This window comes from Tachypleus tridentatus, chromosome 12, assembly GCF_004210375.1.
Source record: "Tachypleus tridentatus isolate NWPU-2018 chromosome 12, ASM421037v1, whole genome shotgun sequence".
NCBI classification, from domain to species: Eukaryota; Metazoa; Arthropoda; class Merostomata; order Xiphosura; family Limulidae; genus Tachypleus; species Tachypleus tridentatus.
The window spans coordinates 116,682,020-116,698,503 of NC_134836.1; the positions used below are offsets into that span (position 1 = coordinate 116,682,020).

At 31.5% G+C, this 16,484-nt stretch overlaps 1 protein-coding gene across 1 annotated transcript in view; it reads right to left on the reverse strand.

Annotated features, from left to right (window-relative positions):
• LOC143235739 (zinc finger MYND domain-containing protein 11-like) overlaps positions 1-16,484 on the reverse strand; it is a 42,267-nt gene that overhangs the window by 20,250 nt on the left and 5,533 nt on the right. Inside the window, exons 3-4 of the mRNA XM_076473945.1 lie at positions 5,237-5,531; positions 4,216-4,356 (exon numbers count right to left, since the gene is read on the reverse strand). Of these exons, the coding sequence (XP_076330060.1) occupies positions 4,216-4,356; positions 5,237-5,509 (414 nt within the window). The 5' untranslated portion in view covers positions 5,510-5,531. The remainder of the gene's footprint in view (positions 1-4,215; positions 4,357-5,236; positions 5,532-16,484) is intronic.

The window sequence follows — 16,484 nt, forward strand, 5'->3', positions numbered from 1 at the left end:
CAGATTCTAGAAGTATGTTTCTTATACATTTTGTAAAAGGACAGACAATACAACCTGACATATTTACAGATTCTAGAAGTATGTTTCTTATACATTTTGTAAAAGGACAGACAATACAACCTGACATATTTACAGATTCTAGAAGTATGTTTCTTATACATTTTGTAAAAAGGACAGACAATACAACCTGACATATTTACAGATTCTACAAGTATGTTTCTTATACATCTTGTAAAAGGACAGACAATACAACCTGACATATTTACAGATTCTAGAAGTATGTTTCTTATACATCTTGTTACAACCTGACATATTTACAGATATACATTTTGTAAAAGGACAGACAATACAACCTGACATATAGAAGTACATCTTGTAAAAGGACAGACAATACAACTTGACATATTTTCTAGAAGTATGTTTCTTATACATTTTGAAAAAGGACAGACAATACAACCTGACATATTTACAGATTATAGAAGTATGTTTCTTATACATTTTGTAAAAAGGACAGACAATACAACCTGACATATTTACAGATTATAGAAGTATACATTTTGTAAAAGGACAGACAATACAACCTGACATATTTACAGATTCTAGAAGTATGTTTCTTATACATTTTGTAAAAAGGACAGACAATACAACCTGACATATTTACAGATTCTAGAAGTATGTTTCTTATACATTTTGTAAAAGGACAGACAATACAACCTGACATATTTACAGATTCTAGAAGTATGTTTCTTATACATTTTGTAAAAGGACAGACAATACAACCTGACATATTTACAGATTCTAGAAGTATGTTTCTTATACATTTTGTAAAAAAGGACAGACAGTGCAACCTGACATATTTACAGATTCTAGAAGTATGTTTCTTATACATTTTGTAAAAAAGGACAGACAATACAACCTGACATATTTACAGATTCTAGAAGTATGTTTCTTATACATTTTGTAAAAGGACAGACAATACAACCTGACATATTTACAGATTCTAGAAGTATGTTTCTTATACATTTTGTAAAAGGACAGACAATACAACCTGACATATTTACAGATTCTAGAAGTATGTTTCTTATACATTTTGTAAAAGGACAGACAATACAACCTGACATATTTACAGATTCTAGAAGTATGTTTCTTATACATTTTGTAAAAGGACAGACAATACAACCTGACATATTTACAGATTATAGAAATATGTTTCTTATACATTTTGTAAAAGGACAGACAATACAACCTGACATATTTACAGATTCTAGAAGTATGTTTCTTATACATTTTGTAAAAGGACAGACAATACAACCTGACATATTTACAGATTCTAGAAGTATGTTTCTTATACATTTTGTAAAAAGGACAGACAATACAACCTGACATATTTACAGATTATAGAAGTATGTTTTCTTATACATTTTGTAAAAAACACAGACAATACAACCTGACATATTTACAGATTATAGAAGTATGTTTCTTATACATTTTGTAAAAAGGACAGACAATATAACCTGACATATTTACAGATTCTAGAAGTATGTTTCTTATACATTTTGTAAAAAGGACAGACAATACAACCTGACATATTTACAGATTCTAGAAATATGTTTCTTATACATCTTGTAAAAAGGACAGACAATACAACCTGACATATTTACAGATTCTAGAAGTATGTTTCTTATACGTTTTGTAAAAAGGACAGACAATACAACCTGACATATTTACAGATTATAGAAGTATGTTTCTTATACATTTTGTAAAAAGGACAGAAAATACAACCTGACATATTTACAGATTATAGAAGTATGTTTCCAAGTGTTTTTTTCAAAATCATGATAAAAGATCACTTCTCATCTGAAGGTTCGATATTTTTGACATCTACAAGTGTTGTAACTCACCAATTTCTGCATGACTACAATCTACTTTTATAATAGTTTGACATTCAAAAGAACCAGAAGATAATATCGCCATGAGGCCAGACCTATTGCTAATGTTTAGCATTTAAACAAAATGCTCTTCAAGAAGATTCATTTCTAATATGAATCTGACTCAGTTAAGAATTCTGTATTTGTGGTACAAACATAACTCTATCAGCTTAACCCCTGCACTTGAAGGATTTATAAACAGTACAAATATAATTATTGGCTAATGATAAAATAATGAAACAATGGTAAAAAACAAAAATAAAAAAATGTTTACCCAACAATACTCATCTTAAATACATTAAGAAAAAATGCCTCCAAAACAACAAGGACGAGACAAGAACAGAAACAATGCTCCCTAGTTAATTTCAAGGTTACACCTATCTCACAGTCACTTAAAATCCACAAAAACAAGACTTGTGACACGAACATGCTGATGAAAATTGTAGTGATTTCTTACAGGTGAAATGGAAGAGACGGACATGATATCGAATTTAATATTAAAAACAACTTTAATGAAACAAAATATACAACAACTGACTACCAGGTGGCAGCAGGATACCTACAAATACAAGAAATGTAAATAAATAAAAGAGTATTGTTTTGTATTGGAATTTCGCACAAAGCTACTCGAGGGTTATCTGCGCTAGCCGTCCCTAATTTAGCAGTGTAAGACTAGAGGGAAGGCAGCTAGTCATCACCACCCACTGCCAACTCTTGGGCTTCTCTTTTACCAACGAATAGTGGGATTGACTGTCACATTATACACCCCCACGGCTGAGAGGGCGAGTATGTTTAGCACGACGAGGGCGCGAATAAAAGAGTAAAGACATGCTTAAATAAAAGGTGCGACTATCAACAAATAAGGCAGGCACTAGTGGAAAGAATGTGACAGGACTTCTAAACAGAGTTCTAATTCTCTCAAATCAATATATGTTGTTTTCCTCAAAAGCTGAGACAAATCTGACGTGAGTATCAAAAACTATTGTCATTACACACATATTCTCAGCAGCTAATCAATCCAAAAAATGGCACCAGAATGTGAATATATCTCTGCTACATGTTGCTGTCACAAGGTTAGGATGGATATAATGTAAATATCCAGTACAACAGGAGATAGGTTCTCTCACTAGTCAAACTATGAAAAGTAATACATTAGGCTGAATTTGACACACAACCCAAACCAGACATAGGATGTTTAAAATCAGAACTTAGAAGAAAAAAAAATCAAATAATTTGTAAATATGTACTACAGGATAGTGTATTAAGTAGTATACACTTGTACTTCAAAACACAGGACTGAAACTTGGCACTATTTAAAACACTGGTAAGAAAGAACCACAGAATAAAGTCTTTCAACTGTTAATCAACTGAGAAAGGTAGCACAGAATAAAACAAACGTACTCTAAAGCAGTCTGCCATTAATAACATAAAAGAAAACAAGTGAAAACCACTAAGGCCCTTCATTCTTACACAAATGAGCGCCTTTCATTTTCATACAACTGAAAATCACTGAGGCCTTTCATTCTGAAATAAGTGAATAACACCAAGGCATCCATTCTCTCACAACTGAAACTCACTAAGGCCTTCCATTTTCATACAACTGAATATGATCAAGGTCTTCCTTTGTGACAGAACTTAATAACACCAAGGTTTCCATTTTCTGACAAATGAATATCTCTAAGGCCTTACATTCTCTTACAACTGAATATCTCTAAGGCCTTACATTCTCTTACAACTAAATATCTCTAAGGCCTTACATTCTCTTACAACTAAAAAGAAAGTAATTATTGTAAAGTGAATGATGTCATCACTAGCAAGATAAAATATTAAAAACAAATAATGAGCCACTATCCGTTCAGTAGAAATCATAACTAACTATTGAAAAATGATTGAAAACACTCAATATCAAAGTTAATGAATTTCCACATTGTTATTAATATTAACTTCTGATCAGGTTAACACTTGAACAACAAACTAAACAGTTTAGAAAAAAACGTAACTAAACAGATAATTAGCATAAAAGACTAATAACAAACAAGATAAATAACACACACACAACATACAGGTAACTATTAACTAACAAATACAGCAATAAATGACACACACGTAAACCAATATTTTACAATTCTTAACAAACATGTCTGAGTTTATAGGCATTCCATATGCTAATTGTAATATTACAGACAGTTGGTATTTATGTAAGGTTACTTGGATGTAGGATGGTGTTTCTAATAATTCTACCCTCAAGAGAAACTATTCATAATTGAACTAACAGTAGACACCATACCCTGCACACACAGCACACAAAGTTATCAGTAACATCCTCCTTGATACAGACAATGTGAAAAACGCGGTGACATGCTGAACACAGCAGAACCTCACCACTGCAGTGGCACTCAAAACAGTACCAATCATGACCGTCACGTTCCTGTCCCAAGAATGAACAAAATCAGTATGTATTAATAATATCATATTAACATTCCAGTGGTTTCAAATTACTTGTACATGCATGTATACTTTAGTTTCAGTAAAATACTTGCTTTAATGGAACAGACAGTAATCTTACTAGCCAATATTAAATATTTCATACTATAAACATGAAAAGTTGTATTTTCAAACAGAGACTACAGTATCAAATAAAACTACAAAATAATATATATATTTATACATATATATAAATTCGTTGTTAACTAAATTTTCTCAACTATTTTTCTCTTTCCTAGAACTGAAGTTGTTTTTGTTCTTTTCAGAATGGTATTCATCTAACCTTATTAAAAAATCACAACATGTTTTAACACAAAAGCTTTTGTTTTTAAAAGATATATAAACAATTTTATTTAAAACTATGCATACAAAAACACTAGAGCAAAATATATCATGATAAATGTTTTTAAGGATAAAGCTACAGATCTACACATCTATTATGAGCCTATCATGAGTATTAGACATCAGATTTTTGTTTTAATAAGCCCTTAAGTTTACCATGGAGCCACCAATGGGATAAATAAATTTTTACTGATGCATCACCGATTCTGAAATTAATAATGGTAGGCCTAAAACTTACACTAACAGTAAATGGTATTACAAGGAGATGCAGGTCAATAAATATTACAGTGATAGTGTTGAGACAAGATCTTTTCTCAAATCAAACACTGTTCATTCCTCTAAGGTGCATACTGAAGTCCTTTCTTGGCCACACCTTTTTCTTGCACCTAAGATATTTTTGACGAGATGTTTTATACAGTGATGAAAAAGACACTTAAAAAGCAATAATGAATATGATTGAATGGATATTTTGTTAAACTCACCACTGGACTATATGGTAATTTATAACCGTACTGTTCCACACCAACTTTAGAACCCTTACAACCTATGCTCTTCTTTATCACCACCAACTTATCTTGAACAGCAAGATTCAGTTGCTGTTCCAAGTCACTGCTCGTCAAGTTATATTTACGACGCATATAGCTAGATATTCTATGAAAATTTGGGATTTGCTTCTGTTGCCGTATGTATTCCACAGAATCCCAGATGTGCTGGACAGTTTGAGGGCAGGCTAATCTTCTTCTCATAACCTTCATTGCTGACCAAAAAATTCACAACCTGTTAACACGAAACCACAAAGATGACAGACCAGTTACAACACAATAAATTAACATGTATAGTGTAAGTACTTAAAAACAAATTTACTACAACATTATTGAGATTCTAAACATTCTAAAATTTTGGTTACAGTAAAAACAAAGAAATGTTAAGTAGAAAAATAAGGAAAAACAAGTTGTATACTAACTACTGAGTTTTGATCCCAGTCACAGGATGGTGTTGTAAACCATTTAAACACAGTAAAAATTCAGAGAAGAAACTTAGAAGTCTTCACTGGGAGTAAAGATAAAATGTGAAGATTTTTGGACAAACACTTACAAAAACTAATACTTCCACATACCAAGTTATGGATACACTATAGTAGTAATAAACAAAAACTGATACTTTCACACATCAAGTTATGGATACACTAAAGTAGTAATAAACAAAACTGATACTTTCATGTACCAAGTTATGGATACACTATAGTAGTAATAAACAAAAACTGATACTTTCACACATCAAGTTATGGATACACTATAGTAGTAATAAACAAAACTGATACTTTCATGTATCAAGTTACGGATGCACTATAGTAGTAATAAACAAAAACTGATACTTTCACACATCAAGTTATGGATACACTATAGTATTGTTTGTTTGTTTTGAATTTTCGCACAAAGCTACTCGAGGGCTATCTGTGCTAGCCGTCCCTAATTTTGCAGTGTAAGACTAGAGGGAAGGCAGCTAGTCATCACCACCCACCGCCAACTCTTAGGCTACTCTTTTACCAATGAAAAGTGGGATTGACCGTCACATTATAATGCCCCACGGCTGGGAGGGCGGCGTGTTTAGCGCAACTCAGATGCGAACCAGCGACCCTCAGATTACGGCGCATGCCTTAACGTGCTAGGCCATGCCGGGCCACACTATAGTAGTAATAAACAAAACTGATACTTTCATGTACCAAGTAATGGATACACTATAGTAGTAATAAACAAAACTGATACTTTCACACATCAAGTTATGGATACACTATAGTAGTAATAAACAAAACTGATACTTTCACATACCAAGTTATGGATACACTATAGTAGTAATAAACAAAAACTGATACATTCACACATCAAGTTATGGATACACTATAGTAGTAATAAACAAAACTAATACTTTCACATACCAACTTATGGATGCACTATAGTAGTAATAAACAAAACTGATACTTTCATGTACCAAGTTATGGATGCACTATAGTAGTAATAAACAAAACTGATACTTTCACATACCAAGTTATGGATACACTATAGTAGTAATAAACAAAAACTGATACTTTCATGTACCAAGTTATGGATGCACTATAGTAGTAATAAACAAAAACTGATACTTTCATGTGCAAAGTTATGGATACACTATAGTAGTAATAAACAAAAACTGATACTTTCACATACCAAGTTATGGATACACTACAGTAGTAATAAACAAAAACTGATACTTTCATGTACCAAGTAATGGATACACTATAGTAGTAATAAACAAAAACTGATACTTTCATGTACCAAGTTATGGATACACTATAGTAGTAATAAACAAAAACTAATACTTTCACATACCAAGTTATGGATACACTATAGTAGTAATAAACAAAACTGATACTTTCATGTACCAAGTAATGGATACACTATAGTAGTAATAAACAAAACTGATACTTTCATGTACCAAGTTATGGATACACTATAGTAGTAATAAACAAAAACTAATACTTTCACATACCAAGTTATGGATACACTATAGTAGTAATAAACAAAAACTGATACTTTCATGTACCAAGTTATGGATACACTATAGTAGTAATAAACAAAAACTGATACTTTCATGTACCAAGTTATGGATGCACTATAGTAGTAATAAACAAAAACTAATACTTTCATGTACAAAGTTATGGATACACTACAGTAGTAATAAACAAAAACTGATACTTTCATGTACCAAGTAATGGATACACTATAGTAGTAATAAACAAAAACTGATACTTTCATGTACCAAGTTATGGATACACTACAGTAGTAATAAACAAAAAACTGATACTTTCACACAACTCAAGTTATGGATACACTACAGTAGTAATAAACAAAAACTGATACTTTCATGTACCAAGTAATGGATACACTATAGTAGTAATAAACAAAAACTGATACTTTCATGTACCAAGTAATGGATACACTACAGTAGTAATAAACAAAAACTGATACTTTCACACATCAAGTTATGGATACACTATAGTAGTAATAAACAAAAACTGATACTTTCACATACCAAGTTATGGATACACTACAGTAGTAATAAACAAAAACTGATACTTTCACACATCAAGTTATGGATACACTATAGTAGTAATAAACAAAAACTGATACTTTCACATACCAACTTATGTTATAGTAAACACTATACTTTCACATACCAAGTTATGGATACACCACAGTAGTAATAAACAAAATCTGATACTTCCACATACCAAGTTATGGATACACTATAGTAGTAATAAACAAAAACTGATACTTTCACGTACCAAGTTATGGATACACTATAGTAGTAATAAACAAAAACTGATACTTTCACATACCAAGTTATGGATACACTATAGTAGTAATAAAAAAACTGATACTTTCATGTACAAGTTATGGATACACTATAGTAGTAATAAACAAAACTGATACAAATGTACCAAGTTATGGATACACTATAGTAGTAATAAACAAAAACTGATACTTTCACCAAGTTATGGATACACTATAGTAGTAATAAACAAAACTGTATTATGGATACACTATAGTAGTAATAAACAAAACTGATACTTTCACATACCAAGTTATGGATACACTACAGTAGTAATAAACAAAACTGATACTTTCATTACCATATGGATACACTATAGTAGTAATAAACAAAACTGATACTTTCACATACCAAGTTATGGATACACTATAGTAGTAATAAACAAAACTGATACTTTCACATACCAACTTATGAATACACTATAGTAGTAATAAACAAAACTGATACTTTCATGTACCAAGTTACGGATGCACTATAGTAGTAATAAACAAAACTGATACTTTCACACATCAAGTTATGGATACACTATAGTATTGTTTGTTTGTTTTGAATTTTCGCACAAAGCTACTCGAGGGCTATCTGTGCTAGCCGTCCCTAATTTTGCAGTGTAAGACTAGAGGGAAGGCAGCTAGTCATTACCACCCACCGCCAACTCTTGGGCTACTCTTTTACCAACGAAAAGTGGGATTGACCTTCACATTATAATGCCCCACGGCTGGGAGGCGGCGTGTTTAGCGCAACTGGGATCTGAACCCGCGACCCTCAGATTATGGCGCGATGCCTTAGCGTGCTAGGCCATGCCGGGCCACACTATAGTAGTAATAAACAAAACTGATACTTTCATGTACCAAGTTATGGATACAGTAAGGTAGTAATAAACAAAACTGATACTTTCATGTACCAAGTTATGGATACACTATAGTAGTAATAAACAAAACTGATACTTTCACACATCAAGTTATGGATACACTATAGTAGTAATAAACAAAACTGATACTTTCACACATTAAGTTATGGATACACTATAGTAGTAATAAACAAAAATTGATACTACCACATACCAAGTTATGGATACACTAGTAACAGGACTTGAAAAATCCACAAAGAAAACAGCTTTACAGAGCAGAGAAACCACATCTGGAATTGTAGAACATGTTTTATTCTCTGTAAAAATAGCGTAAATTAAGAACAATGGTGGGCTATTCCAATTCCAGATCCTTAAAGGAGTTCAAATCATTGTTTAGAACTTTAAAAAAAACTTGAGAGTACCAGAAAACTTTGTTTGTGAACCAACACAACAAACATGTCTTCCCAACTTGCACAGTAGATGTTAAAGAGATATGTACAAATCTCTAAGAGTAGACAACACGTAACCAGACTGTGAAAAGACTTGCCAGTAAAACAAAAATTTTTACATTATGGGGTTTTACAAATTGAATATTACAGAATACATTGATGCACAGGTGAAGGAAGTTACAAGCATACAATATATGTATAAATAGAATACCTCATAACACATCTGAAGCCTTATCGTAACAAGTGAGCTAACACAATGACAGTTCATGACTAAATTGGTGGTTTTATTTGATACTGAAAATCACTAAATTAAAAGTTGGAAAGTCACTAACTTGGTACTTACTACATTCAAGGCCTGAGCACTCAACAACAGTGGTTATGTCACAAATTAAAAGCTAAGATATCCATTAACACAACAACAAAACTGAAATACTTATTTGAAGATAATGGAAGCTCCCATATCTCCAAACCAATGGCTACTTTCATGATAACCGTAACTGAAGAAGAAATTCAAACAGCAGCTGACCCATTCAACTACACCAATATAAAATCTCACAAAGCATCTCAAATGGACTATTTTTTCTTAATGTGGGTTTTGAAATAAAATTCACATACATGCAATGGATAGACTGCAGAAAGTTTGATGTTGAAACTTTCATACATTAATGGTTCTAGCTGGTTGTTAACAAGTTTCAGAAATTAGTTGAAACAAACATTTCAGAATTATGTTAAGATAATTACAGTCAAAACATGTTTACACTTATGTTAGTGTGGATGAATGACACCAGAGGGCCAACCTGTCATTTACTTCATATGTATATCTGTGGTTTAACAAAAAAAAACTAATATTCTGTTAGTTGTGAGTTGTTGAATAGGGAAGAATATAATATTGGCATAAATAACTGGTAAAAGGGAAAAAAAGTCACAATTTTGGCTAGTTAAAAAAAAACAACAAATTTATTTAAATAATTAAAGTAATATTACATCAGTTATTGACTGACAATACTTGACTTGTAATGCGCATTGAAAACACAACATTTTAAAAACGTATTTTTAATAACAGATAATAAAGTAAGGTAATTAAACAAGAATAATTAATTCAGTCATTTATTGATAATACATGATATGTACAGATTGAAAACAATTCATATAATATTGCAGCATTACATATATATTTATTATTGATGACACCACGAAGAAAGTCTGCCACAGTCTTGCAGTTTCCCACAACATACAAGTTTCGAAGACATTCATATAGCAGCTACACATAGCGTGGACAAATATTCGTTAAGGGGGGTTACCAATAGCAACCTGCTGTATAATGGTGTGCAATTAATTTTAAATATTTTTTATTTTATTACTTTAATTTATTTATGGTATTCAAATAAAATGTTTTTTTTTTCCTGTAAATAAACTCAAAGTATATAATCATGTGTGATATGCAGATTTGAATATTCACTACTTTTAAAGAAAGTTCTATTTACACATAACCATCCCTAAATACTTCAGTGTGTGGTAGACACAAAGGCTTCTACCTGGTAGCATGCAGAAAGGTTGCATAATCACAGACAGGTAGCTATAGCTATTGTATAAATCCTAGTGTACGCTTCAAAACAAAACAAATGTTTGGGAAACACTGAACTTCAATACTGCCATTTTTTGGCCTAGTTTTATTGCACTAAATACCACACCCTAATCAGATCTCTTACCCATGACCCCAAGGGCTGGAACAATTTGTTACATCAACAGCCAAGAACCATAAGGACATTAACTATTGGTCCCAGGGATTTTCAGTATACAGATAGAACAGGTTACATTTTTTTTAAATCTGGTTTATCTTTTTATCATTAGACTTTAAACTGATAGAAGGATGAAGGTAATTAAATTGTCAAAAACGTTTCCAAAATTAATTCTTTGGTCACCAATGTATAAAACAGTGACCAAACAGTGGTACTGATTAAGGATGTAATAATGTATGCATGGTAAACAGTTTGAAGCATGTTTTCACGAACCATGATTCTTCATGTGAATTTTAAAAAGTAGACAGAGAAACTTTGCTAACTGTTTACATCTCTGTTTATTACCCAATAATAAACAACAAAACCTCCTTAAACAGAAACTTGTTCCACTCCCTTACTTCTACCATTAAGATAATTTCTACTCATATTTTGTACTTTTAACAAATCCACACAATTATTCTTTAGCAATTATAATTTTTTGTAACATCTGAAGTACAGATATACACATTTATAAATTATCTACACAGAAATGTAATAAATAAAAACCACTAGGACTGTAGCAGCAAGCAGATAAACATAGTCCTACAATGAGACTTTTGTAACAGAATTTTCTTTTATACTACTAATATGCTTATAGATACAATATTCACCCTCGATGGCACATTGACGATATTAACAAGTGTGAGGACTAACCTAATGTAGTCGGGTAGCAAGAGACCCACTTTAAGTGACACAAGATTATGGAATTATGATATTGGAAAAACACACAGGATCAAGAAATCTTACGACAAAATTATAGATACCTTCATAACTCTAACACTTTCAAAAGGTGGACCTTTCTTTTTTTGAGGAACACTAAGATTATGGAAAGTAGTCTTATACCCTCTGGTTCAGAGATAACTGGAAGACAGTATATGCTGGACATGGTATGTCAACAAGTTTAACAAGAAGCCTGTACAAAATTATGCTGTATATTTTGTTTTTTGTCAGCTAACCCAAACACATACTACAACATTACAATTACAATATTATATCTCTTAATAAACATTCAGTTCACACCTGAATAAGTTACATCTTCTCAATCTACATCTAACCAAGACTCCTATTATTGAGTTAACAATAAGATAACAGATTGACAAAAACCTAAGTTTCCAGTTCTGACACACTATTGGATAGACTTGTAGTACTCAATACCAATGTAATCTGTTCACATAATAATGTATAACACTCAATAACAATATAATCTGTTCACATCATAATATCTAGCACTCAATAACTATAATCTGTTCACATCATAATGTCTAGCACTCAATAACTATAATCTGTTCACATCATAATGTCTAGCACTCAATAACAATATAATCTGTTCACATCATAATGTCTAGCACTTAATAACAATGTAATCTGTTTAGACAGTAATGTTTAGTACTCAATAACAATGCAATCTGTTTAGACAGTAATGTTTAGTACTCAATAACAATGCAATCTATTCATACTGTAATGTCTGGCACTCAATAACAATGCAATCTATTCATACTGTAATGTATGGCACTCAATAACAATGCAATCTATTCATACTGTAATGTCTGGCACTCAATAACAATGCAATCTATTCATACTGTAATGTCTGGCACTCAATAACAAAGTAATCTATTCATACTGTAATGTCTGGCACTCAATAACAATGTAATTTGTTTAGACAGTAATGTTTAATACTCAATAACAATGCAATCTATTCATACTGTAATGTCTGGCACTCAATAACAATGCAATCTATTCATACTGTAATGTCTGGCACTCAATAACAATGTAATCTATTCATACTGTAATGTCTGGCACTCAATAACAATGTAATCTATTCATACTGTAATGTCTGGCACTCAATAACAATGCAATCTATTCATACTGTAATGTTTAGTACTCAATAACAATGCAATCTATTCATACTGTAATGTCTGGCACTCAATAACAATGCAATCTATTCATACTGTAATGTCTGGCACTCAATAACAATGCAATCTATTCATACTGTAATGTCTGGCACTCAATAACAATGCAATCTATTCATACTGTAATGTATGGCACTCAATAACAATGCAATCTATTCATACTGTAATGTCTGGCACTCAATAACAAAGTAATCTATTCATACTGTAATGTCTGGCACTCAATAACAATGTAATTTGTTTAGACAGTAATGTTTAATACTCAATAACAATGCAATCTATTCATACTGTAATGTCTGGCACTCAATAACAATGCAATCTATTCATACTGTAATGTCTGGCACTCAATAACAATGTAATCTATTCATACTGTAATGTCTGGCACTCAATAACAATGTAATCTATTCATACTGTAATGTCTGGCACTCAATAACAATGCAATCTATTCATACTGTAATGTTTAGTACTCAATAACAATGCAATCTATTCATACTGTAATGTCTGGCACTCAATAACAATGCAATCTATTCATACTGTAATGTCTGGCACTCAATAACAATGCAATCTATTCATACTGTAATGTCTGGCACTCAATAACAATGCAATCTATTCATACTGTAATGTATGGCACTCAATAACAATGCAATCTATTCATACTGTAATGTCTGGCACTCAATAACAATGCAATCTGTTGATACTGTAATGTCTGGCACTCAATAACAATGTAATCTATTCATACTGTAATGTCTGGCACTCAATAACAATGTAATCTGTTCATACTGTAATGTCTAGCACTCAATAACAATGTAATCTGTTCACATACCAATGTCTAGCACTCAATAACAATGTAATCTGTTCACATACCAATGTCTAGCTAGCACTCGATAAAAACGTAATCTGTTCACATACGAATGTGTAGCTAGCACTTGATAACAATGTAATCTGTTCACATACCAATGTCCAGCACTCAATAACAATGTAATCTGTTCACATACCAATGTCTAGCACTCAATAACAATGTAATCTGTTCACATACCAATGTCTAGCTTGCACTCGATAAAAATGTAATCTGTTCACATACCAATGTCTAGCACTCAATAACAATGTAATCTGTTAACATACCAATGTCCAGCAATCAATAACAATGTAATCTGTTCACATCTTAATATCTAGCACTCAATAACAACGTAATCTGTTCACATCATAATGTCAATTTTCATCCACAGAGACCTTCTCATCTTAAAATAAATAAACATTTCAGGAGACAAAAGTAAAATCAGTAAACAGTTTTTTCAGTATATTTGTAAAAACGGCTCGTTTGGGTTGATAAAATTTTACATAGAGGAGTGAACAACGTTTCGACCTTCTTCGGTCATCATCAGGTTTTTTTCAGTATTTCATTTTTCAATCTTTGGAACATATCATTGAATAATCCATTGAATAAATGAGAAACATTTTACACTTTCCCTCAAATACATCATAAAAGAAAGTCAAATATTTACATTTTTTTCTGCCTATTTACAATTAAATTTTGAATACAACCCTCTTGTGCCATTCTACTTTAAAAGGTATAGATACATTAATATGAACAATCACTGTGATAATCTGTTATATTCAGTATGTTTTACTATTTATGTTACTGTATGTATTAAAGCCACTCATTATCAAATTTATGTCCATTCAAGCAAAAAAATAAACAGTAAATATGAACTGAAAACATAGTGACTTAATTAGGGACCTGCTGACTTAATTAATAATAATTATTGTCTGTATTTTAGTGGTTCAATTGTTACTTTCTTCTGAGAAATCATGACTTGAACACAGTTAATGTAATATTACCCAAACATACCTTATTTAATGTGAATGACCTTAAAGTTTAAATGTTACCCACTCTATAAAGTTGACCTTTGATGGGTGTCTGCTTTTAAGAAAAAATGACAACAAATCTACTTAAGTATCTCTTTCCTAGTAGGCAGGTTAATTAATAGGATAATGCAAGGTCAGAGAAGGCCATTTCTTTGTCAAGGTCACCTCTCTAATAAAATCAGAACCACTTAAGCATCATCCAAGTATTAAATCTGCCCATAATAATCATACATTGTCACATATACAAAGATTATAAGCTAACATAGCATTTCCTATTTCATGTATATGTCACATTATTATTGAAATCTGGTAAAAGGAATTAATAAATCTTTGCTAAATTTAAAGCAACCAGTTTTCAACAAGATTCTTCTTGTTAAATTGAACAAATTAATGAAACACATGAAGTAGTTAAAGTTTGGAACTTAGACTTGTGAACTTAAAGCATAACGATGAACAAGCATCTTGTTTAAAATATTTTTTAACATTTATGTCACTGAAATAGTATAAATCTGGTAAAAATCTGAACTTAAACCACCAAAGCAGAAAGTAGTAATTAATGCAAAGTGTACACATATTATCTGAACCATTTCCCGAACACTGAGAGATTTCACATAATGCACAAGACAGTTGAACAAATTGTTTTTTTTTAAATTACAACTACTGAGGTATATTCTTTTTAGAGTTGGTAGAGGTTGGTAACTACTGAAGTAGACCAGAATGTAGACCTAAGACAAGTATGAAGCAGATTATTAGATGTCCAAGTACTGATCAGATGAAGTGTATGTATGTGTGTGTGTGTATATATATACACATACATACATATATTGGTAGCTAGTCATCTGTGTACTGGAAAGTTATGAGACAAACACACACAAGAAATATCTCTAGAAAATAAACACAAAATTCACAACTGTAATAAGAAAAAAATAGGATAAAATGTTCCATAATGACAGTTTTTCACAGAAACAGTTTATTAGTTGTTATACATATAAAAAACACAAAAAATGCCAGAATTCAATAAAAACAAAAAGTTTTAAAAATTCTAGTCGAAAGGTTTGTTATTCTGATAATTTTGGCACATTAGTAAAAATGTACGTGCATGACAAATGTCTACTTAATAAATTTTCTATTAATACATTTATATGGTTGTTCCAAATATTTGCACTAGCTGTAAGACAACAAGTCAACAACACCTACAACCAGCTCCAGTATAAATGAAAAGTAAAATTTAATATTCATTCTTAAAATGTGCCTCAAAGCACAAATTCCAGTTTTTTGGCAACAGGATTTGAGCTATGTACCCTCAGATCCACAATCCAGCATATATACTACTAGGCCAGTGGTTCTTAACCTTGTTGGAGGTACTGAACCCCGGAAGTTTCGTACTTGCATTCACTGAACCCTTTGTAATTGGAAAAATAAAATATGATTTTTTCAAATTCAAAACATAAGTAGATATTTTATTAGTGCACAAAATGAACCATGCATCAGTTGCACACAATATCACTGTCTTC